Source organism: Podarcis tiliguerta (genome assembly GCF_965153285.1).
Source record: "Podarcis tiliguerta genome assembly, chromosome: 4".
In the NCBI taxonomy this organism is placed as follows: Eukaryota; Metazoa; Chordata; class Lepidosauria; order Squamata; family Lacertidae; genus Podarcis; species Podarcis tiliguerta.
Genome location: NC_139537.1, coordinates 82749858 through 82774194, shown reverse-complemented (window position 1 = coordinate 82774194; position 24337 = coordinate 82749858). Strand labels below are relative to the sequence as shown.

General features: G+C 42.4%; 2 protein-coding genes across 7 annotated transcripts in view; one reads left to right on the top strand and one right to left on the bottom strand.

The window, feature by feature from the left end:
• Positions 1 to 1754, bottom strand: part of NDFIP2 (Nedd4 family interacting protein 2) — a 52524-nt gene extending 50770 nt beyond the window's left edge. The window contains exon 1 of one of the 2 annotated variants that reach the window (XM_083438102.1): positions 1128 to 1754. In XM_083438102.1, the coding sequence (XP_083294228.1) occupies positions 1128 to 1190 (63 nt within the window). In that variant the 5' untranslated portion in view covers positions 1191 to 1754. The remainder of the gene's footprint in view (positions 1 to 1127) is intronic. The other variant, XM_083438100.1, reaches the window with a different exon arrangement.
• The window catches only part of RBM26 (RNA binding motif protein 26), a 47654-nt gene continuing 24655 nt past the window's right edge, over positions 1339 to 24337 (top strand). For 4 of the 5 annotated variants that reach the window (XR_014510437.1, XR_014510438.1, XM_083437713.1 and 1 more), the window contains exons 1-10: positions 4474 to 4950; positions 13720 to 13838; positions 15065 to 15201; positions 15893 to 15981; positions 17837 to 18054; positions 19458 to 19718; positions 20006 to 20245; positions 21083 to 21220; positions 21871 to 22011; positions 23690 to 23798. Coding sequence is in view for 3 of the 5 variants with exons in the window: in XM_083437713.1 (XP_083293839.1) it covers positions 4880 to 4950; positions 13720 to 13838; positions 15065 to 15201; positions 15893 to 15981; positions 17837 to 18054; positions 19458 to 19718; positions 20006 to 20245; positions 21083 to 21220; positions 21871 to 22011; positions 23690 to 23798 (1523 nt within the window). In the remaining 2 variants the exon portion in view is untranslated. Of the gene's footprint in view, positions 1424 to 4473; positions 4951 to 13719; positions 13839 to 15064; positions 15202 to 15892; positions 15982 to 17836; positions 18055 to 19457; positions 19719 to 20005; positions 20246 to 21082; positions 21221 to 21870; positions 22012 to 23689; positions 23799 to 24337 lie in introns of those variants that run through there. The other variant, XM_083437712.1, reaches the window with a different exon arrangement.

The window sequence follows — 24337 nt, the reverse complement described above, 5'->3', positions numbered from 1 at the left end:
AACCAAAGTCCACCTCGGTTAAAACTATACCCGCTTATTCAAACAAGGCTAAGTGGCAAGAAAACAGTCTCCTTTTCACCATATTGAAAATTAACTTTGCAGCGGGGGCTCTTGGACCTTCCCGCTACCGTGACGGGCCTTGCGGTCTCCTTGGAGCATGTGACATCTCACGTTCTCAACCCTTCTGAAAAATAGTTAGGTGGAGCCAGGTGCCTGTGTGCCCCCCCCAACTCAAAATAGTATTATTATGCCAATAGTACTGACAGAGAACTGAGGCAAAGCCGTCCCTTGCCTAAAACCACCTCATGAGTTCTTGGAAGGGGCAAGATTTGAATTGAAAATTTGCCGATTCGTAACTCCAATCCAACCACTTACCCGGGACTTCTGAACAGACACACGCAGGATTGTGGTGGCAGTGTCCTTGCCACTTTGGGAGCTACGGTGTCACAAACAAGGAAACAGGCGGGGAACAGGGAGCACAAGAACATAGAGATGAGCCCAGCGGATCGGACCAAAAGCCCAGCATCCTGTTTTCAAAGTGGCCAGTCAGATAACTGTGGGAAGCCATGCCACCTCCAAACATGGCACCCAACTAAGACACTAGTCCTCACGAAGCAAGCACAGAAGACAGTAGGCTTACATTGTCGAGTTTCCTTTTGCCGACTCTAAGTCGCAACAAGAAGCGGAGGTGAAATTTGTCAAACCGAAGCATTTTTTAAAGTTAGAAATGTTCAGATGTGTACATTCTTATTTTATGTAAGTATATGAGCATTGCTGTGGAGGTCCATTTTCTAGGAACAGGATTTCTGACTGTTCTCCCCCCCCCCCCAAAAAAAAACAACCTACCCAGAATGCCAATACCAACATTCCAGTGTCAAATTAACCGTTTCCCCTCCAGTCTTGAACCTGAAATAATGAGATTTTCATTTCGATTTTCTCATTCGTTTCCCCCCACATTTCCATCTTACAAAAAGACAACTGCTTTCTAACTCCATGTATATGTACAACACATTGGTATTCTTACATTGCAGTGTTTTCCCCGGACGTCTGCTGTTTTTACTCCGGGGGTGCACTATTCTCCTCCTCTGTAAAAAAACGAGCTATTTGAATGAGGGAAGATGTAGTACCTGAGATCCATTCTGCCTGTTTCCTACGCCAGATGGTGAAATTCCCCTTGTGTCAATTTCCATACTTCATGGGCACACAAAATCAGGCCCACAGACTGTAGTGTCAAATCTCATTTTTCGCACGACAGCCATGGGCTTGACAGGCTCATCCCGATGTCACCAAGTTCCATGCACGGTCATTCCATTCTACAAACAATTGTTTAACAGCCAAGAGTCTCCGTGTTGCTAAGGATATTGATGCATTCCAGGAACATGGAGAATTTCAGCCTGAGATCCTCAGTTCAGGTCCATTCGCGGTATGTAGCATTTTACGGCTTAAATCCTCAGAGGATTTGTCACACTACAGGATTTTAATGGCTTCACATTTGACTGCTGTAGTCACATGACGGAATTCGTTTCTATTTCTGCTGTGTTCAGGAGGAGGACAAAACTATTTATAATATTTATTATACAGTATTGATGACCATAATTGATACTCCCATGAACACGGAAGCAGTTAGCTGCTTGGAGGCACTTGGAATACAGAAATAGCCAAATGGGGAATGGTAAAGAAGGCCAAAAACTTCTATCCTCAAAACGGTTCCTTCCTTTCCTTTTAAATTGGCAGCCACAAATTGCATATGCCATACAGTCTTGGGCCCTCATACCCAAGATTTATTGAATCATCAGACAATACTAGCATTCTCAGGATGCTTTACATGTGATAGGCCACATATACCTCATAAAACAGGAACAGGAATGCAGCTACGGTTGTACAACACTACATCCAGCATGAAAATGTTCTATCATAAAGCATGGAGAGTTACAAGTGCTGCTGTTCCTCCAGTCCCGAGTCCAGCTAAATCATGAAGTTACTGTATTTTTCGCCCTATAGGACACACTTTTTCCCCTCCAAAAATGATGGGGAAATCTGGGTGCGTCCTACGGGGAGAATGCACACCGACCCCTCTCGCCCTCCAGGCTTCAGGAAGACATCCGCAGCCTAGGCAGCCCTGCGGGAGGTCCCACAGGGATGTCTAGGCTGCGGATAGCAGCCTGCTTCCCGGAGCGTCGGGTGCCCTGAAAGCAGAGCGCCCAGCGCTTCGGGAACACATCCACAGCCTAGGCAGCCCTGCAGGAGTTCCCCGCAGGGCTCCCCACACTGCGGATAGCAGCCTGCCGCCTGGCGCGAGGGGCGCTCTGAAGCAGAGCGCCCCTCGCGCCAAGCAGACATCCGCAGCGTGGGGAGCCCTCCAGGAGTTCCCCGCAGGGCTCCCCACGCTGCGGATAGCAGCCTGCCGCCTGGCGGGCAGGGCGCCCTGAAGCAGAGCGCCCCTCGTGCCGGGCAGACATTGGCCAGCCCCACAAGCTCGGGGGACAGCAGGGAGGCACAGCGCCGCCATCCCGCTGTTCCTCGACCTGGTTCGGTTTCCCCGACCTGCTTTTGGGGGGGAAATAAAGGGAATTTCCCCCCCTTTATTTCCCCCCCAAAAAACTAGGTGCGTCCTATGGGACGGAGCGTCCTATGGGACAAAAAATACGGTAATTCTTCATTTGTAGCCTTATGAGGCTTTGCCCTCGGGTGGGAAAAATATTGCGCCCGGGAAAGGGAGATGGGAGTCAACAGACACTCAAGGAATAGTTTAGGAGAAAAAGCTTTATTTCTACCATCCATGAACTGGTAGAAGGAGCAAGTGTGATAGCTCACAAACAAGCACGGGTTCACAGTCATTTGCACAGAGCATATATTCCCCTTTTAGTTCCCTCCCCTTTCTCCTCCTCTTCAGAGTCCTGCCCCATGTTGAGGTTCCTGAGCATGAACAGAAAGCTCCTGTCTTGGGACTCTTGGCACTCTTCCCAGGAAAAGGGGGGTGAGAGCGGTTTAGCATGTCCAAGATATGTTGCAACTGAATGAGATAAAAGTCAGTTCTCAGGCTTGCTTTGAACAGAGCCTATTCATTAGCTTTTTGAAGCCTTCTTGTGCAGATAAAAGTAACATTTTTGCCTATGCACAACATCTTGTGAGAAAAGCAGAAGAAAGCTTTAGCTGTGGATTTTTAGAAGACAAAAGGAATTTTGGACAGTTTTGAGGCCTGGTGGGGGGGGGGTGACTTTGGGCCTAGGTAGGGTCACCTGTCCTCACCTCCTTCACATTTTGTAATTACATCACTAATACAGTTTGTTATTCCACATTAGTATATTCAAACCCACTTAATGGCAGCGAGACACACTTTAATACACTCCCCACAGCCTGCTATATTCAGTGTTAGGGTAAAAATGGGCAAAATAGCTGTTTCCCCAGTGAATATTTGTGAATAGAGTTTCCAGTCCACTTTAGCAACTGAGTGCTGAGTTTGTGGTATAATAAGAGCTTTGCAAACTTTTCCTGAAAAGAGCCAGTGTGGTGTAGTGGTTAAGAGTGGTAGTCTCGTAATCTGGGGAACTGGGTTCGCGTCTCCGCTCCTCCACATGCAGCTGCTGGGTGACCTTGGGCCAGTCACACTTCTCTGAAGTCTCTCAGCCCCACTCACCTCACAGAGTGTTTGTTGGGGAGGAAGGGAAAGGAGAATGTTAGCCACTTTGAGACTCCTGAAGGGGAGTGAAAGGCGGGGTATCAAATCCAAACTCTTCTTCTTCTTCTGAAAATGATTCCTGCAGGCTTTGGCAGTACTTACTGCCAAGTAACTAGGGTGAGCAAGAGGAGAAAAGAAGCATAAGGCATCAGGACATGTTCCAAAGGGGCAGCTTTGTCATACGCCAGACGCAGGAGAGTCTTGCAGAACGCGGAAAGGCAGGCCCATTGTGGTAGAATGGGCTCATTCCAGGCACACAAGCATATTTATATAGAGGGTGGAATTTCCAAACCCTCCAACATTTCTCCAATGAAAATAGGTACATCTTATTCAATAATAATAATAATAATAATTTTATTATTTATTCCAATCCCTCCCAAGACTGGGGTGGAATCTACACACATATAAAAAAACGCTGTAAAAATGCTTTTTAAAAAATGTTTTGAAAAACACATTGAATTTTGCAGAGTTCACTGTCGCCATCTAGCATCACATTTGTATATTGCACCTTAAAACACATTTAAAACGTTTTATTTGCAGCTGTGTAAGTTGCTGCAGCCACTCTGGGCAGCTTTCAACATATAAAAAGCATAATAAAAATAAAACACTAAAAAACTTCTCTCTGCAGGGCTGCCTTCAGATGTCTTCTGAAGGTTGTATAATCATTTATCTCCTCGGCTCGGGATTGCATATATTATAACTCCATACCCTCCGACGGGCCACGCCCCCACGCTTTTGAAGGCGATCCCGGCCCTTCAAACCAGCCGGGGATGCGCGCGCAGCCTCCTCCGGCTAGTGACGCCCCGCCCCGCCCCGCCGTGCGCCTGCGCGCTAGCTCGCTCTCCCCGCCTCCCGCTTTCCCCGCTCGTTGCGCCCCCTCGCGAGGTTTCGGCAAGCCTCGCGACGCTTCCCCGCCGCCATCTTAGTTGTTCCCTACGCGAAAAGAAGACGAGGAAAGGAAGGGAAGGGGCGGGAAAAGGGGGGGTGGAAATAAGAAAGAAAGGAGAGAGGCTTTAGCTGGGGCCGCGTCCGCATAAGCATTCCGGGGTCAGAGTCAGGGCCGGGGAGGCTGCCTGGCCGCCTGCCGTTGTCCCTTTCCTTGGCTCGGGCCTCTCTCTCGGCGTCCCCTCAGGCCCGGGGCCCTCGCCGCCAAGCCCTCGTCACCGCTGCCTGAGGAGGCGGGGCTCGGGCCGGCTCTGGATGGTGGCGAGAATGATCATAGAAAACTTCGAGGCGCTGAAATCGTGGCTCAGCAAGACCTTGGCGCCCATGTGAGTAGTAGGGAGCGTGGGGGGACGTCTGAACGCGCGCGCACACGTGTATTCAGGGCGCCTTCATTCTGCATATGCGTGTGCGGAGGTGCATAAATGCGCACCCGCCCGCTTGGAGCCTCTGCAAGCGGGGGTTACAAAAATGGACCCATAGTGTCACTGGGGTGAGGGGCGGGGGTGGTCTGGTGTGCAGAAACCTGACTTCTTCTTCCTCCCTTGCATCTAGTTCAGTGGTTCCCAATCGCGACGCGTGACTACGTTGCAAGGTTTGGCTGGGGATGTTGAAAAGCGGGGTCGCCTAGCCTTAACACACCCCTGTCCTGTCCCCCCCAACCATGAACACCCTATGCCATTCAGTGTTTAGTGTCTGAACAGCTTCGAGACGTGAAGCTCTGTTACTGTACCTCAGAAGCAAACTGGAATGCCAGTGTTAGAAACCGAGATGGGAAAGTTAGGAGCCCTGTGGCACCTTAAACCTAGGTTATGGGATCCACGGTGTGCTTTTTTATTGTCTTAGCAAGAATACAAAGCTGTAAATGAATGAACAGCAGCTAAAATGTTACGTTGATTTTGCACATGGTCTGGTCCTCCCTACTACAGTGGTACCTCGGGTTACATACGCTTCAGGTTACAGACTCCACTAACCCAGAAACAGTACCTTGGGTTAAGAACTTTGCTTCAGAATGAGAACAGAAATCACGTGGCGGCAGCAGGAGGCCCCATTAGCTAAAGTAGTGCTTCAGGTTAAGAACAGTTTCAGGTTAAGAACGGACCTCCGGAACGAATTAAATACCTAACCCGAGGTACCACTGTATTCTTAAGAGGGCTCTTCTCCGGTCTTCGGAGAGCAGCTGGAAGTGGGGAGGCAGAAAAAGGTCCTCCTTTCCTTCCACTCTGCAGTTTTAAGCAGAAATCTCAGGTGCTGTACTGCGCCCAGAGCTCAGAAACAGCTCACGCTAATGATTTCCCTGTCACAGAACACGCCTCGAATAATGGGAGTTTCGAAAGCTGGGTGTAGGCAATTTAAAAGTAGCACACGTGTTCTGTTCAAAGCTATTGCAGTGCACTACCCAAACAGAAAGTGACAGCCTTAAAGGCTGTCTGTGGTTAGCAAGAAAACCATCATAACCTTATGATTATTGAATCTTAAAAAGTTTCGAACACTGTTCCCAATTAGGGTCCAGGGACCCGTGGGGGTCCACAGAACCTATCCCGGGGGTCTGCAACTCCATCCCTTGCTTCTCCCTCAAATAAATTTTTGCATGGTAATATCACAAATTTTATCGTCTGTTTTTTTTAGCGTACCTAAAATTGTTTGCTTATTAGGGGCTGCTCCACATTTTGTTCAAAAAATTGCCTTGCAGAGGTAGCTACCATAGAGTTATCAAATTTTCCCATGGCTTGGATTTTTAAAAATGGGGGGTCTTCAGTAATTAGCTAATTGGGAACCACTGATCTAGTTCACTCTGTGAAGGTGTGTTTGTTTTTTGTCTTTGGTGGGGTGGAGGAGGGGAGAACATTGTGTATGGAGGTGCTTTCAACTCACGTCAGCCCCCATATCTGCAGCCTGTAGTGGTACAACTCGAAACAAAAGTTGGAAATTAGCCCACATAGGTATTGCTGCCTCGAAGTTTGTGGAAGGGCACTGCTGTGCAAGAGGATGGGTGACTTGACCTTCCATTGCTGTATTTGTTGTGAAAGTTTGCTGTGCTTAACTGATCTGCACCTATGGCTTATGTATGCATATGCCTTGATCTGGTACACCTGACTCTTACATATGTATGTTTCAGACTTTATAGTGTGAATAACTGATGCTGTATAGAATTATACCGCCATCATATTGGATGATGTATAGTTTCCTTATGAGAAAGCACACTTAATTAACAAATGCTTTATGCACCTCTGTCATAAAGTCGTATGCTTCACAGTTCCTTGTGAGCAAGGAATTAAAGGGTAAAAGTAAAAGTTCAGTTGCAAGAAATTTTCAAAATGTCAACTGTCGTTCTTGCCTGTTTGACACTCTTGCCTAACAATGTATTTAATTGAATTGTTGGTTTATTCTTTGGTGCTTTGAATTGAATTGTTGACACCAAAGTTTGAGAGTGCAGTGTGTTTTTAATAGATGTTTATTCTTGCCAGCTATTTCCGGGCTACCACCAATTCAAACGGTTTGCACTGTGCAGCTGATATGTAGAAAAACACACAGGAATTGTGATTTGTGGCAAAGCAGGGTGTTGGTACAGTGGAAATACTCCTGGGATGAAGAATCAGTAATTCTTTTAACATAACAAAACATCATTTTAATATAACTTACTGCATAAAAGCAGAATGGACAAAACATGATAAGAAAATTTAATGACTGTGCTACTCCTTTGCATTGTCTCAGAAGTTGAACACTGTAAGTTGATTTCTGGATGTGTAACTACATTTTGGGATTATAGAATCGTAGAGTTGGAAGGTACCCCAAGGGTCATTTATTCCAACCCTCTGCAATGCAGGACTCTCTTGCCCAACATGGGGCTCAAACCCACAACCCTGAGATTAACAATCTTATGCTGTGTGCAGATTAAGCCTCCCTAACCAGCGTGATAAGAAATGGTATGAAGAGTTATTATTGGTTCTCAGTTTGTCCAGTTTTTGGTCACGCCCGGGATTCTTGTTTCAAATGCAGAAGTAGAGACCTTATACAGAAATCCTTACATTCTTTGCAAGAGCTGATTTGTTTGGCTGAGGATAGTGAACCCTAGATGGAAATGCAATATGAGCTTTTTAAACACAAAAGTCCTGGAAGGAGCAGATGACCAGTTAGATTCTAAAGGTGTGATTTTGGGTGCCAAATAAATACAGTGGTACCTCTGGTTACGTACTTAATTCGTTCCGGAGGTCCGTTCTTAACCTGAAACTGTTCTTAACCTGAAGCACCACTTTAGCTAATGGGGCCTCCTGCTGGTGCGCGCTACCGCCATGTGATTTCTGTTCTCATCCTGAAGCAAAGTTCTTAACCCGAGGTACTATTTCTGGGTTAACGGAGTCTGTAACCTGACGTGTATGTAACCCGAGGTACCACTGTACTGAAAATGCAAGACGATTCTTTAACTGTTGTGCCCAGTGAAGTGTGCTGTGTGTGGAAACATTCATGTGTATATGTGCAAACAAGGGGAAATCCTTGGTCAGATATGCATATTTTTCTGCAGTTTTGCAGTTAGGTTTCAGGAGTGGTTGGTCATCTGCTGCATCTTGTCTGGAAAAGCGGCACCGCATTGTGGTTGCTCTCTGCTTTAAGAACAGAAGAGATAGGACACATGTAGCCACTTTATAAAATGGGAAGGACTGCAGCTCAGAAGTAGAACATTTTCTTTGCATGGAGGTTCAATCCCTGGCAACTCCAGGTAGGGCTAAGAGAAATTCCTGCTAGAAACCCTGGACAGCCATCGTCAGTCTGGACCAGGGGTTCACAAACATCATTCCGGTGTTCCACAGTGTGCCTGTGAATTCTGTGGAATTCTATGGACTTCAACTTGTAATCAGTGTTGGATAAGAAATAAAAGAAGCAGTTAAAATGTAAATAGAAGTCACACATCATTTCACATAGTGCATTACAATAGCTACAATAGGCGTGCGCGGGGGTGGGGGTGGGAATCATTAAGTGGCCCTTCAAGAGTCTAATTTTCAAGCGGTTCATAGAGGGGAAAGTATTAGGGAATCACGGGTCTGGATAATACTGAGCTGCTTTGACTAAGTGTATGGTTGTTTCCTATATTGCATAGTACTTTTCTGTTAATTGTTGAGCTGGGAGATGCAGCACTGCTGCTGATGCAGTCCTAGTGCTCTGTTGTCTAGCCTTCTTAACAAGCAAAAGGTCTTATCTAGGTAGAGTTGAGGGAATAAATACAACCATTGTAGCATTTCACTATTTTCCTACTTGGGGCAGAGTAGCATAGTGCAGCAATAGCTGCTTGGGCAGGTTCACCTTCAACTTTCGGGTGATCTTTGGAAACGATTATTACCAGCCCTAAGTGAGTAGCAAATTACATAGCTACATTTGCAGGTAATAGTAGCACACCAGGGAGAAAGATTCTAGTTCAGCCTTGTTCTTGTTGCACTGGATGGGCACACTTTTTTTTTCACACCAGAGAGCTTTAAAAAATGTGATTCATTCCATCGTCTGAAGTGAGATGGTGTGTTCTGCCATTCCCATTCCCATCTTATAGTTCTGCATGTCTGGACCAGACTATTCTTTGCAGATAAATATGTGGCTAAGGAAAACATTGACTTGGAGTCCTTTTTTAAAAAAATATCACTTTTTGATACCAAACATGGAGACTTCTTTGCAATCAATCTCTCCAAGAAACATGCATAAACTTTTCTTTCATATGTCTACCGATGCCACTTCAAATATGGTAGATTTTCTTAATGGAGAATCTATCTGATAAAAGATGAGTGTCCTCATAAGACAGCAGTCTTGTGAACACAATAAGTAAATATGGAATGGTTATTGTGAAAATAGGTTTCGATTATTATTCTGAACAGTCTTTCTCCCTGTTTTCCTTGTTAATATACTTGTCTCCTAGTTTAAAAGCATCCCTGGAGGTGCTGTCCGTGTAGACTGGGCAAACACTTTCAGTCATTGTTGTTGCCGTGTTGATTTACTGCGGTGCTCCCTGGAGTTTTCAATCATATTTATTTCTCATTTGGACTACTTGTTTGATTTGGCTTTTTCAGGATATTCAGCCTATTGCCCTTTAGTTCTTTTGGAATGATACTTTTTGCACAAGCTTCCTATTTTCTAACTCAGGTTATTTTGGGAAATCATGGTTAAACATTTGTATTGTACAGAGACATTGTAAAAGCATAGGCTCATTAAAATGGAAAGTGTTCCTTCTGCTTGTTAAATGCCCTGGGATTTTGTTCCTGTAATTCATTATGACGGGAATACAATCAAGGAGATGGTTTAAATGTAGTTCATGGTTTTATTATTACTTCGGCTTCCCATCTTTTATATTACCGTAAATAAGCTGTGTGTAGGAGAAATCTTTGGGCAGGAAGAGGAAGGGGCAGCACTGAGAGGCCTGCAAGTCCCCAAAAGGAGGCAAAGCCTCAAAATAATGCAGACATTTATTGGAACAGTAAACTGAAATGCATTGCATACATTTCTGAGGCAAATAAATTTCTATTCCATTTACGTAGCCTGAATAAATGATAAAATGGCTTGACTGAATAGTCACAATGTGGAATAGAAATCTTTTTCTTGAAGAAGGAGATCACTTATTTACTTGAATCTAATACGCCATTGAATCTAATGCACAACTCAATTTTCAGAACATTGAAACCGAAAAAGTATATGCTGGTGAATGTAAATGTGCCATAGAATCTAAGGCACACCTTAATTTTCGCAACGGCATTTGGCAAAAAAAAGGTGAGCATTAGATTCGAGTAAATACAGCATGATGGACATACTTTATTTTGTAATGATTTTCTGTACTTGCCTGTTTTGGGACTTAAAGTCCTCCTTTCTTTTTTAACTTCCTGAGAGGATTTGTTTTCTTCCTATATTCTAAAAGTTTTTGGTCTCCTGTTTTCTTAGATTTTCTCACATTTTTCATGTCATTTGGATTCTTTATACGTAGTTCATAGTTTAATATATGAGCAAGTTGCATGGATGACCCATTCATTTTGCTCCCAGGGGACACCACTAAAAACTGTTACGTTTGGAAAATATGATGTTGCAGGTAAGCTACTAGTACTGTATTTTTCGCTCCATAAGGTGCACCTGACCATAAGGCGCACCTACTTTTTTTTGGGGGGGGGGGGGAATTCAAGAAAAAAAAATATGCGGCTCTTGGGGGCTTTTGCGGAAGGTGGGGGAAGTGAGAGAGCCTTGTTCTGTCCCTTCCACCACCTCCCGCAAAAGCCAGGGATACCTGCGCGAAGCCTCCCCAGGGCAGCGGGATGAAGGCTCCGCACTGCCCTGCGGAGGCTTCGCGGACTACCCCAGAGCTGCTCAGGAGCTTGTGGGGCTGGCGGGGGAAGCCCAGCTTTCTCCCACTGCCAGCCCCAAAGAACAGGTCGGGGAGCAGCGGAAAGGCTGCGTGCAGCCTTCCCGCTGCTCCCCAAGCTTGCCGGGGCTCGCGGGGGAAGCCTGCCCCCCCCCGCCCCAGGGACCACACATTCGCTCCATAAGACACACAGACATTTCCCCTTAGATTTTAAGAGGGAAAAAGTGCGTCTTATGGAGTGAAAAATACAGTACTTGGATTTGTTCTTTGCTGTTTGTACCACTTCTATAAAATGTTATCCAAAAGAATACAAAGATAAAGTGTGTACAACTGAATGTTGCTGAGTGGGCAGAGTTTGTAGCTCAGAACTGGGGTATACATTTATAACTTTCATTAGGCTTCTGAAATTTGATTTCTGGAAATATTTGCTCAGATGGCTAAACAAATTATGATGCTATGCCATATTGGCAACAAGATTCTTGTCAACAAGTCAATTAAAAATGGTAAATGTTGTATGTAAATAGTTCAAATGAGTTTGTGAGCTATATAAAAACTGGAAGAATGTCTGTAATTGACAAGAGAGCTAAACTTCCATTTTTAAAATGACTTCTTTTTTAAAGGTTTTTAATCTTGTACTGTGTAATTGTGTAAACTATCCAGCCTCGGAAGGTTTGCCGAGTAACTGCAAAATACAGTGACTTTTAACAAGTGTGTGTTGCAGTCTAGCATGGTTTTGAAACATTTGAAGCAGATGTAAGCTTCTGAACTTGAAGCATCCAGGGGAATCATGACACGGGAAGCTTCATATGGTAAAGGTTTTAAAGGGTACACAACAAGGGACATCATCATGGCAACCAGCCCCTACAAGGTCTTTTGTTATCATTCCAGCACCATTGTTGGCTCACCTTCCTCTTTACTCAATATGATTTTCATGCTTGAGTCAGACTGTTGAATTTCTGAGAAGCCCACGTTTTTTTATTTATCTTTAAGATTTCCTATGCACCCTTCATTGTAAGGTCCCAGGATGGGTTACAACAATAAAATGCAAAAGGTGGCAAGATACACCTTGTATCTTGTTTTTAAGAATGGGAAGTGCTTATGTTTAATATTATATTATGTGCAAGTGACCGACTGTTTTGTCTTGAAGAACATAATGGATAAAGAATACTTAAAATAGTGTAAAGTTAATTTTTAATTTAAAAGAACATCCAGTCTTGCAAAGACTGTTGATGCTTTCAGGTGTTCCCAGTTTCCTTGAACCATCTCTTTAAGGCTACTTTGATCATGACGGTCAGAGAACATTACTTGTTTAGATGGAATATCACACTCCTCCACAGAGAGACTGAAATTAGTCTCCTTTAGATAGATGCACAATGATGACACAAGTTAGTAAAGTTTCAGCTGAACCCTATGCCAGTCGTGTATCACACCTACACCTTAAGGATACTCTAGTTGGATAAGTAAATTTGAAGATGACGTGTACGAGCATATTGAAAAGCCTAGATCTCCCTTTATCTGGAACTCTAAAGCAATTTGGTGGCAAATGTGTGGAATGTTATTGACCCTGCCCTGATACCATTTGTGGTGGTGTTAAAGGAAGTGAATGTTTTGGGATCATGTTGACTTCTTGGACTTTTGTGCAGCTTTTATGGTTTCTCAGTTACTACAGTAGTGGCAGAATTGACATCAAAAGTTGTAAAAGTTAAAACCTTGATTTTTCCATAATTTAATCCTCACAGAAACAACCTATGGCAATTTATACTTCACCATAGTGCTTTCTTAAATAGAACTGTATTATAACAAGCTAAATACATACAGGTATCAATATATAACTGTATTCCACAACCTTTCATCATTGAGGACTATTTGCAACATTGAATTGTGGAAGAACCCAAAAGTTTTATGAATGCTTTTTCAGTGCTGTTGGGGTGCATTTAACCCCACTTGTCAACGGATGATTAAGAAATAAGTGACAATGTGATTGTCCTCGAGCCAACTTTTGGTTAGCCATGAAATGCTTTTATGTTTAGTATTAGCTGGTTCTCTTTTTCTCTGTGTGATACCTCATCAGCTAATTACATATAGTCTGCAGAACAGTAACTAATGGCTAGAAGCCCAGTAATTATCATTGATAAAATGAACATCATAATGGTAAAACTATTCTATTGAAACTTCACCCACCTTTTTTTAAATAAGTAAGAACAGCAGAGGCCACAATTCCTTTACTAACTAGCAAAATGTTATAGGCAGTGACCATATTGCGTGGGGTTTCTGTTCTTGCCCCCTGTACATGTCGGCGGAGCATATATTAGCCAGTCCTGTTCTGCCCCGCCCCCATTCCACATCCAAAAGCTCCCAAGTGTTGGCAATTACACATCAGTTGAATGCTCCTAAAATGCTCGTGCCTGTATTTTAGTGATTGGGGCAAAGGGGATTTAATACTTTGCAGAAAGCCTGGCTGAAGGGTATACAATGCCCAGCATTTTGGGTCAACCTTACACATTTTGACCCTGTCACTGAAGGCTGGGTAACCCTTGTTAAGGGATGGGAACAGCCATGAGCACAACAGTGGTCCAAAATGCAGTGAAGCAAAACAAATTGATGAAACTCATAGACTGGCTTTTTCAGTAGAAGTTGACACTTGATTCATTTTATATAACAGACATCAATGCAAAATGAAAGTGTAAAGATGTGGAACACCCTGCACCAGCTCGAGTTAACTTTTTAGGATATCTTCATTACTGACAGCAGTCTTGTTTTGCTCCTTTTACAGATGTGATGCAGACCCATCAGCTCTAGCTAAGTATGTTCTTGCTTTGGTAAAGAAGGATAAAAGTGAGAAAGAACTGAGGGCATTATGTGTTGATCAGTTGGATGTGTTTCTTCAAAAGGGTAAGCTCTTGTAAATATATCACTGACTTGTTCTGAATTCTGACTCCATCTTGAATTAATTGTATATGATTATTATTGCATCCTGGGCTGAATCGCTCTGCATTAAATAGAACAAAAAAGTATGCAGCCCAACAGATTTGTTGATTCAAAGAAATAAAGTAGTGTATAACATCTAAGACATTACAAATAGTCAAATCCTGTTGTAGAAAATAAATGCATCATATGTTTCACTCTTGGAAGCTCTGAATCCTTTTGAGTGGTTATTGGATCATCATCTAGAATTAAGTATTAGAAATACTAAGAATTAAATAGTAGATGCCTTAGATATATAAAAAATACAGTCGTACCTTGGAAGTTGAATGGAATCCATTCCGGAAGTCTGTTTGACTTCCACAACATTCGGAAATCAAGCCATGGCTTCTGATAGGCTGCAGGAAGCTCCTGCGGAACCCGTGTCAGGTGTTTGGGTTCCAAATAACATTCACAAACTGGAACACTGACTTCTGGGTTTGCAGCGTTCGGGAGCCAAAACGTTCTACTTGAAAGGTGTTTGACTTCCAAGGTATGACTGTAAATATAATAAATCAACTGCTTTCAATTACAGAGCACTCCCCAGACATTTTTGTAAACCCAAACCTTTTGTCATTTTTAAATGAATAGTTCAGTTTGTGAGTTTGTATCTGTCACACCAAAAATTGATCGTAGTCAACCCAAAGTTGTGTTTTAGTCTACCATCCTGATTCAAAATGGCTCGTGGCATCCAAACATTGACGAAGACTACCACCCCCACCTTGGGCATTCTTCTACCAAGTTTGGTGACGGTATATCAAGAGGCAACCTATAGAGAACAGACGAACAAAACTTTCCAAAGTGCATAGTAGATGTACTTCTTTTCTCTCTCCTCTGTGCTCTGCTTGCCAGAACTGCTCTTTTCCCATGTGCTGTCTATAAAGAGTGTGCCAACACTTGAGGAGGCAGATGAATGCCTGATGCTGCTTATCTCAAGATTGAAAGCTCCAGGGATGGGTTTTGGGGATAGCACTGTGATGGGAAAGGCTTGGTGAAAGGGTTACTGTTGGTCTTCCCTACTGCCTACAGTTGTCATGTACCCCACGCAAACAGGAGAGTGACCATTTGCTCAACCAATGCAAAATGGCTAATTGAATTCTGAGTAATACTAGGCATAGAAATTGTTTGTCAAGTGTTACCTTTGGATCTTGTTTTAGAGACCCAGATATTCGTAGAAAAACTTTTTGATGCTGTGAATACAAAGAGCTATCTACCTCCACCGGAGCAGCCGACATCGGGAAGCCTGAAATCAGACTTTTTTCAGCATCAGGAAAAAGAAACTAAGAAGGAAGAGGTAGGGATCAGTCATGCATCCTCTTCTTAATGCGTATCTTGCAATTTGCGTCTGTATGTTTAATCCGTTTTCAGTTACAATGCATTTAAATGCCAATTTCTTAAAGTTCAATACTTTTGATAGGTGATCGTTGAGGATAAACTTCACTTGGTGACTCTTAACTACATGATAGAGTGAACTTTAGAGAATGAAGCTATGGGCGTTACTATTGGATCAAGGGTGTGAGACTAGTATTTACAGGTGCAATATTTGTTTGGAGAACCCTGAGCAAGAGTGGATTATCACATATATGTCTAAAAACCCTTATTTATTGTATCACTCATTATTATTATGTTTATTAAATTTCTACACCGCCCTTCATCCAAAGTTCACAGAGCGATTTGCAATATAAAAACACAAAAGGACATACCATGGTAACAAACAAAAGCAACACCTCCCAGTTTAAAAGGTCATTGATTGTTTAATTAACCCAAGGCATGGGAGAAGTGGAATTTTTTGCCTGATGCCTCTTCTAAACTTCAAATTCTCATGTCAAGGCATCTTCTTTGTTACAGAGATGTGCAGTTCTGAGGGCTGAGGTTGGCATAGAATTCTTGAGAAGCATTTTGAAATGGTTCTATTTTTTTTGGTTTCTGGATGTTTCTCTGGGTGTTGTACTCTTGTCTGATTTTCATTTTCCTTCTTTATCAAGGTCATTAAAGAGGAAGAGCGAGAGAAAAAGTTTTCTAGAAGGCTAAACCATAGTCCCCCTCAGTCAAGTTCACGCTATCGAGAAACCAGGTGATCATGTATTCTGTCCCTTGTAGTAAAAACCAGGAGAGGTTATTTAATAAAGTTTTCATGCTGTTTTTTACTGGCTTTGCCTTCCTTTTTCATGTATAAATGTTTTGAGGTGGATTTAGTTACATTGTTTTCTGTTACAGCCGTTTGAAACAAATTATATGGTAAGGATACAAAGGTATAAATGAGCAAGTCTCCATGTGTAATACAATACAGAGCACAATCCAAATTTTGTAGTTTTTAATGAAGTTTTTATAGATACATAAGGGAGTGTGCTTTCAAACATAGCTATCTCCTGCCACCTGACAGTTTTGAAGTTAAAGAGCACCTTAGTAAATTTTGTATTAGAAAATTGTCAACCTCTGAATTTTCCTGCAACAACTCTGAATCATCAGTGTTTTTTACACCCACTTAAATAGATGGTGATTGTCTTGAGTCAATATACATTTTGTATGATATATTGGGGGAAATGCACAACACTTGCATCTGCAGGAAAGCACCCAACTATGCACAGATTATTGCATTTGAATTAGCATTTGCCTTTGGTATGCATCCATTTTTCATGGAAGCAAATCCTGCCCTGGCTACCGCTTAGAATGTCTGAGCTCATGGAGCTCCTAGCTTTCCTAACTCAGTTTCTAACACTGGTGCTGTGCTATTGGTATTCCAGTTTGTTTCTAATATACAGTAACAGAGCTTCATGTCCTTGAGCTCAGAAACTCAAATGGCATAGCATGTTCTTGCATCTATGGGGAGTTCATGGGGGTGGGGAATAGGAGTGCAAGTTAAGGCTGGGCGATACCGCCTTTCAACATCACAATGTATCACCAGCCAAACATTACAATATACAGTGGTGCCCCGCAAGACGAATGCCTCGCAAGACGGAAAACCCGCTAGACGAAAGGGTTTTCCGTTTTGGAGGTGCTTCGCAAAACGAATTTGCTATGCGCTTGCTTCGCAAGACGAAAATGTCTTGCGATTCCTGGGGTTTTTTTCCCTCCCCCCCCTTTTTCCCAAGCCCCTAAGCCGCTTAACAGCTGATCGCTAAGCCGCTTAACAGCTGATCTAAGCCGCTTATTAGCTGATCTAAGCCGCTAATAGCCTTTTAGCAGCTAATCCGCTAATCCCTTAAGCCTCTAATAGCCGCTAATAGCGCTAATCCGCTAATGGGCTTGCTTCGCAAGACGAAAAAACCGCAAGACGAAGAGACTTGTGGAACGGATTCTTTTCGTCTTGCGAGGCACCACCGTAGTAATGCATCGCAAGGATGAAAAAGGGAGGGGGGGGGAACAAGCTACATCAAACCCTGGTGCCTCATGGGGCCGGGGCTGATGCAGCTCATTTTCCCCTCAGCATTCTGAGTGCTGGCAGCAGAGGGGCTCCAGAGCGGTGGTGGTTTCACTCATGATATACCACTCAGAAAGATGCCATTGTGCTCTGGCCCTCAGACCAGTCCTGGGTGATGTATTGATACCTGAACAAGCCCCCAAACCAGGGTTTTGTTTTTTTTTTTCAGCTGGAACTCACCAGGACCTAGTTCCACCACCTCTTTGGTAGGTGCCATTGCCATTATAAACAAACAAGGAAGGTGTTCCTGGTGAGTTCCAGCACCTCTCTTTCTAGAAAAATAGCACTGCCCCAAACTATATAGCTTTTAAAATGGCCTGTGGTAGGTGATAACTGATGCTGGTTCAAAGTTTGTTTTTGCCCAGAATTGGCACTTAAAATAGTGTTTGCGTTCATTTTTAAAATATTTCCACTGATTCTGATACAGATGGTTACACTCTTATATTTGGTATGAATTTTTTGTTTAGAGCCTAGAATTTATTTCTGTGTAACAATCCAAAATATTTAGAAGCAGGGATGAAAGAAAGAAAGAGGAGCGTTCTCGCAAGAGAGACTACGACCGGAATCCCCCGCGAAGAGAGTCCTATAGAGACCGCTACAACAGAAGAAGGGGGCGGAGCCGGAGCTACAGCAGGAGTCGCAGTAGAAGCTGGAGCAAGGAGAGGTTGCGGGATCGAGACCGCGACAGGAGCAGGAGTCGAAGTAGAAGTAGAACAAGGAGCAGAGGTGAGCGATGCTCTGCACATGCTGACTTGCAGCATTGCAATTCTTTTTGTAAACTGCTTTAAAGGTTTTTTGTTTTTTTTTTACAATCAAGCAGTATATAAACATAAATAAATGAATAAATGAGTGTAGGACTGTCTCCAAACTACAAATTGGTACTCTGTAGGAAATGAACGTTTTCAGGTTTGGATGGATAAGACTTGCTTACCAGAAACTTTTCAATATATGTGGTTAGATATCATTTGATACATTCAGATGATCATTAATGTTCTGTCCAATGCCGGACGTTGCAAAAGTCTGAGGATACCGCTGAGAGGAGAGGAATCATATGTGCTGCCTTGGGATCCTCAAAGGAGAGGCAGGATATAAAGTAGGAATAAATATACAGTGGTGCCCCACAAGACGAATGCCTCGCAAGATGGAAAACCCGCTAGACGAAAGGGTTTTCCGTTTTGGAGGTGCTTCGCAAAACGAATTTCGTATGGGCTTGCTTCGCAAGACGAAAATGTCTTGTGAGTTGCTGCGATTTTTTTTCGCTCCCCACCCCCTTTTTCTAATAGCCTTTTAGCAGCTAATCCGCTAATCCCTTAAGCCTTTAATAGCCGCTAATAGCCGCTAATCCGCTAATAGCGCTAATCAGCTAATGGGGTTGCTTCGCAAGACGAAAAAACCGCTAGACGAAGAGACTCACGGAACGGATTCTTTTCGTCTTGCGAGGCACCACTGTATATGATTATGTTTATGCTCTAGAAAAGCTCTGAAGATTTCTTTTGAAAGTACCAGGACAATAATATACAAATATGCCACACAAGTGTGTTCTAAGACACCCATGTTTTAAGTACAGTGCCATCCTGTGGATATATACTTAGAAGTAAAATCATGGTGTTTGATGGTGTTTGTTCTCATGCATTGGATGAGCAGACACATGCTTGTTGCTTTCCTTCGCATGTTTTTTCCACACTCTGTACACCAGAGGTACAAAGGAGCAATTGAACCGAGAAAAACTGTATATATTTGACTTTCAGTAGTCTTTCTTCTGTCTTTCTTCTGGTTCACTTGCCTGTTCCTTCCCGTGGTGAGCTTATTGGGGAAGAAGAGCACACTCATGGGGCCTCCTCCAGATCTCTCTCTGGGTGAAATCTGATGAAATGACATCACAACAAGTTATTGGGTTTGATACCTCATTTGTCCCACAGTAAAGGGCTTTATTTATGTGTTTCAGGATTTAAGACACTTAGCCAATTGTATTTTGTAAATGTGATTTGAGGTTGCCATTGGCTGTCCTGCATGCTTTCAGATTGATAAACCAGCTGGGATTGGGAGTTTTTTTAGTTTTAAAAATGTTCATCAGTTTGCGTAATACTTGTCTTACTGACATAATGTGGATGCCTTGTTCTTCTTTGCAGAAAGGGATATAGGGAAACCAAAATATGACTTGGACAGAACAGAGCCGTTAGAAAACAACTATACTCCTGTTTCTTCTGTAACAAACATTTCATCCAGCCATTACCCTGCCCCTACACTAAGTAGCACTATAACGGTTATCGCTCCTGCTCACCATGGAAATAATACTACTGAAAGTTGGTCAGATTTTCATGAAGAACAATTAGACCACAATTCCTATGGGAGACCTCCACTGCCAAAGAAACGTTGCAGAGACTATGATGGTAAGAACCAAAAACGAGTTATCCCATTGCCTTGCCGAGCATTGATGACAATAACCATTATATCTTCCAGACATTTTAAATATTATCTTTTAAACTATTTCTTATCCTTAGTATTTCGTATTTCATTTTGTTGTTTTACAAGTGAAACATAAAAAGTAAAACTGGGTGGAGCTTTCTTTGCGATTGGAGGTTTATGAACTCATTTCTAAAACTGAATGGAAAGCTATTAATTTGCACTGCTCAGAACACTGCAGACTTTCTGGTAACATACTGTTTTAACTTTTCAGAAAAGGGTTTCTGTATGAGAGGAGATATGTGTCCATTTGATCATGGAAGTGACCCTGTAGTTGTAGAAGATGTGAACCTTCCAGGCATACTGCCTTTTCCAGCACAGCCCCCGGTTGTTGAAGGACCACCCCCTCCAGGACTTCCTCCACCGCCTCCTATTCTTACTCCTCCTCCTGTAAACCTTAGGCCTCCTGTTCCACCTCCAGGCCCTTTGCCACCCAGCCTTCCACCTGTTACAGGTAGGATGTACCTTTTAAATTTCAAAATAACTTACTGTACTATGTTGATGCACATTAAAACACTGTTCAGATACAATGTCTCTAAACCAAATTGGGGAAAATGCCTTTTTTCTTAAAAATGAGGAGGAAGACAAGAAAATATCCTGGGACATAGAGTTCCATAACTGGATTTCCGTCACTGAGAAGTCCCTAGGTTTTGCAGCAGCTTGATACATCTTGAAGCATAAGGGCCTCAGCAAAACAAGCACAGAAGGTCTCGCTGCCTGGGAGAGGGAACATATAGAAAGTAGTGTACTTTTAGGTATAATGGTGCAGATCTCGTAAGCTTTAAAGGTCAAAATTGGCACATTTATTAAATTTGCATTCAGACCAACTGTATCTCTAAGGATGAGTGTATATATTTTCTCTATTACCTGTTGCATTTAAAATTCTGGTGGCCGAAGTTTGAACTAATTGTGGTTCAGGCACCAAGCTGAAATCTGTAACCAAGCACTACTCCTCTTTCCTTTTACTCCTCACCTTACACTACTAGGGAACAGCATGCTACTATTTTTACGGTGAACCTACATAGTACGGCAAGTAGCTTCCCTGGTGACTGTACACTTGTTAAACATTGGTTAAAACAACCAGGACCTTTATTTACATACTGAGGATAGCCTTAATTAAACAGCCAGAAGCTAAATAGTGAGTTCTTCTATCCCTATGTCTGCCTTTATGCTGCTGTCTTACCTCTGAAGATCCATAGTTCTGTCAATGGTCAGGATATTATATTTTGTGCTGTATGTGGTTGCTTTTTTCTTTTCACTTTTGATATTAAATTATTTCTGGTTTTGGCAGGACCACCACCTCCTCTCCCACCTTTGCAACCTTCTGGTATGGATGCTCCCCCAAATTCTGCAACTAGTTCTGTTCCTACGGTTGTAACAACCGGTATTCATCACCAGCCACTGCCTGCTCCACCCTCTCTTTTTACAGGTGCAGTACTAGAATATTTACTCATGATAAAGAAAGTCTTATTATCCTTAGACAGATGCAATGGACAATTGGAGTGTAATAGATTTTATCATCTGGTAGAAACTTGTCATTGTCAAAGAATAAAACTGTAGAATGTCGTTTTACACTCGACAACAGGATCAAAAGCATTGCAAAATTAGTTCCGAGCCCCATGGAACATGAAATGTATTTTTTCCAAACAGCCAACTTCTTGCAGCAAACTACTTTTGAAACTCATGGGGCTTAAGCAGTTTGTAATTTTTTTATTTTTATTTTTTGCAAATTTATGAATGCTTCATAGCCTGAAGCCATCCAAGTGGTGTACAACAGGATAAAAATAAGATAAAATCTACAAAATACGAAATATGTCATGGGGATCAGATGTTCATATTCAAAACAGAATTATTATTTTTTAAATCCACTGAGCTAGTTCAGGCTCCACAGAGGAGCCAAAGCAGCTCTTTGGATTCTGGTGAAGATTATCCAGAGGAAAGGAAGGTATTGATCTGTCCACTACAGATAGTTTTAGCTTCATAGCTATGGAGAGTGTTGTATAGACTGCCTTGTTTGAATTTGGAGCTATGTAACCCTTTCTGTATTGTAGTGTAACTAGACAACTTTCTCTTTAACAGAAACATACGACACAGATGGCTATAATCCTGAAGCACCAAGTATAACTATCACTTCAAGGCCCATGTATAGACACAGAGTGCATGCCCAAAGACCAAATTTGATAGGACTTACATCAGGGGATATGGACCTGCCACCAAGAGGTATCGTGAAAGATTTATTGATCTATGTTTTCAAGACTCGTCTTCGCATTGTTTTATTATGCAGTACTAGGAATAATTGCCCGGGTGTGTGTGTGTGCCATTTTGAAATCTGCTAGGAGCAAGATGTTTTCCAAGCTCTGCTGCCTAACCAACTTGTGGTGTTAGAATAAAACATATTGATAATACAGGACTTGTTCGACAGCGACATGCTTATTATGGAAGCCTCTGTTCATAGACAGCGAAAATGTTGCTTTTGTAAATTCTTTAGCTGAATGTTGGTTTAATGCTATTGTGATATTTTATTATTGTATGTATGGGTTTTACCTATTTTATTGATGCTTTTATATTTGTAAGATGTCTTGGGGCCTCCCATGCTGCCCAAAGGCAGCTTTTAAAAGCTTGCTTAATATATCATTTGAACATACCTTTTCGCTATGTCACATCTTTTTTCTGATTTAAGGAAGTATTTATGTAGTTATGAAATGTTAAGAATATCTTCTCTGAAGTAGAGAAAATAACAAATCAAAATTTTGTGTGTGTGTTTGTTTTTGACTGGTATTCTACTGTGGAGAAGCTAATCCCATACTATTCTGCACATGTACATAAACCATCCAAAATAATAGATGTGTTTTTCATTGATAAAAGTGGACAAGTCCCAGTTTACAAGTTCATTATCTGATTTAAAAAATGCACCAAAAAAGAAAAATTAAAATTAAATGGTTGGTGGGGAGGGAGAGCGATATCAGCTAATGCATGATGAGACCTGGGCTTCTGATCATTGCCATAAAACATACTGTGTGTTTTGGAAAACTTGGAATGGTCAGTACTTAGGGCACTAGAAATGGTATAGCTGCTTCAGGATACCATAAAGCGGCCATGTTACATATATGATTGGTGCAGATGATGTTCTACCTTCATCTTGCTTTACTATAAATTGGCTTGAAGAGTTGTGGGGAACTAAAGCGTTTTGGTTCACTTTGCAATACACAGTACAGGACGGTACTTCTTTAATTCTTTCTGCGCATGCCAGAACTCCTCATTTTTTCTGGTGAACTGGTTTGGTTACCTGGCTTGCAGCTTGAATCACCTGAGGCCAGGGCAGTTTGCTCAGAAAGATGTTTAGGGGAACTCTACTTTTACCAGTTTGGGGGCCAACAAGACTTGCCTAAACTCAGGGTATCAACGGAAGGTGTGGTTGGATCTGAAAAAGGAAGGGTAAATTTGTGTGTGAGGAAGGGAGACAAAGTTTGCAAAGCTGCAAGGCTCTCCTGAACTACCCATGTTATATTTGTACTGTGCGTCTATGACAGCCCCCCATCTCTTGTCTAGCTTCTTTTTCAAAAATATTGGAAAATATCAAAGGCATCCCTTTCGGGCTCAAGTCATAAGCCATCTGCTAAATATCTAAGAGTTGAAAAGAAATCGTGCTTTCTGGGCAATGTATTCTATAGTTGCCCTGTGGGGTTTCTTGCACTTCCTTTTGAAGCATCTGGTTTTGGTATCTGTTGGAGACCAATGCTGAACCAAAGGGACCTTGGGTTTGAAGAAGTATAGCACTTAGTATGTTCCAAAAATGCAATAAGTCAGCTGATGGTAATAAGGAGAGAAAATCCTACTATAAAATGCACAGACAAACATCTTTTAAAAATTAATCAGTGTACTCTTCTCTTCCACACAGAAAAACCTCCTAATAAAAGCAGCATGAGGATAGTGGTGGATTCTGAGTCCCGAAAAAGAACTATTGGTGCAGGTGATGGAGTTCCAGCAAAGAAGAATTGGTTTGACAAGTGAGTAGTTGCTAGATGTGTTCGCTGCATACTAATGCCTGAACTATGAAATGTGTTTCAAGTTTGCTTTTCCAAGCCATTCAAGATATTCCAATTAAAATTTCTGTTTTTGGTTTGGAGTATCCCCCTCTCCGTGATATGGTTGTTTGTCACAGGTTGCTTTGTGTAATAGTCAACACTTAACTTGTCCGTACACCTGTACAATCAGGTGTTTAAATTGTGTTATACAGCCTTTCAATTGGTTCCCCATCACTATGTGTTTTTAGATTATGGTGGAGAGGACTTTCATCCTTTAAGTCTTGAGCATTTGGTTTCCATGATTAAGTCTGGTTCAACATGGCATGGCATTGTAGTAAATTAGTATATGCAAACCCTGGTTGGCCTATCCACACTGCAAACTCAAATCATTGGGAGGCCTTTGCCTGCAATGAGGGAGGTCTGTAACATCCTGTGGCCCCTTAGCCATGTGGCCAAGGGAACATAAGCTTGCTACCTTTGGTAGTGGTTTGGTGTCAATATGTGCACTCCTTCTACTCTCA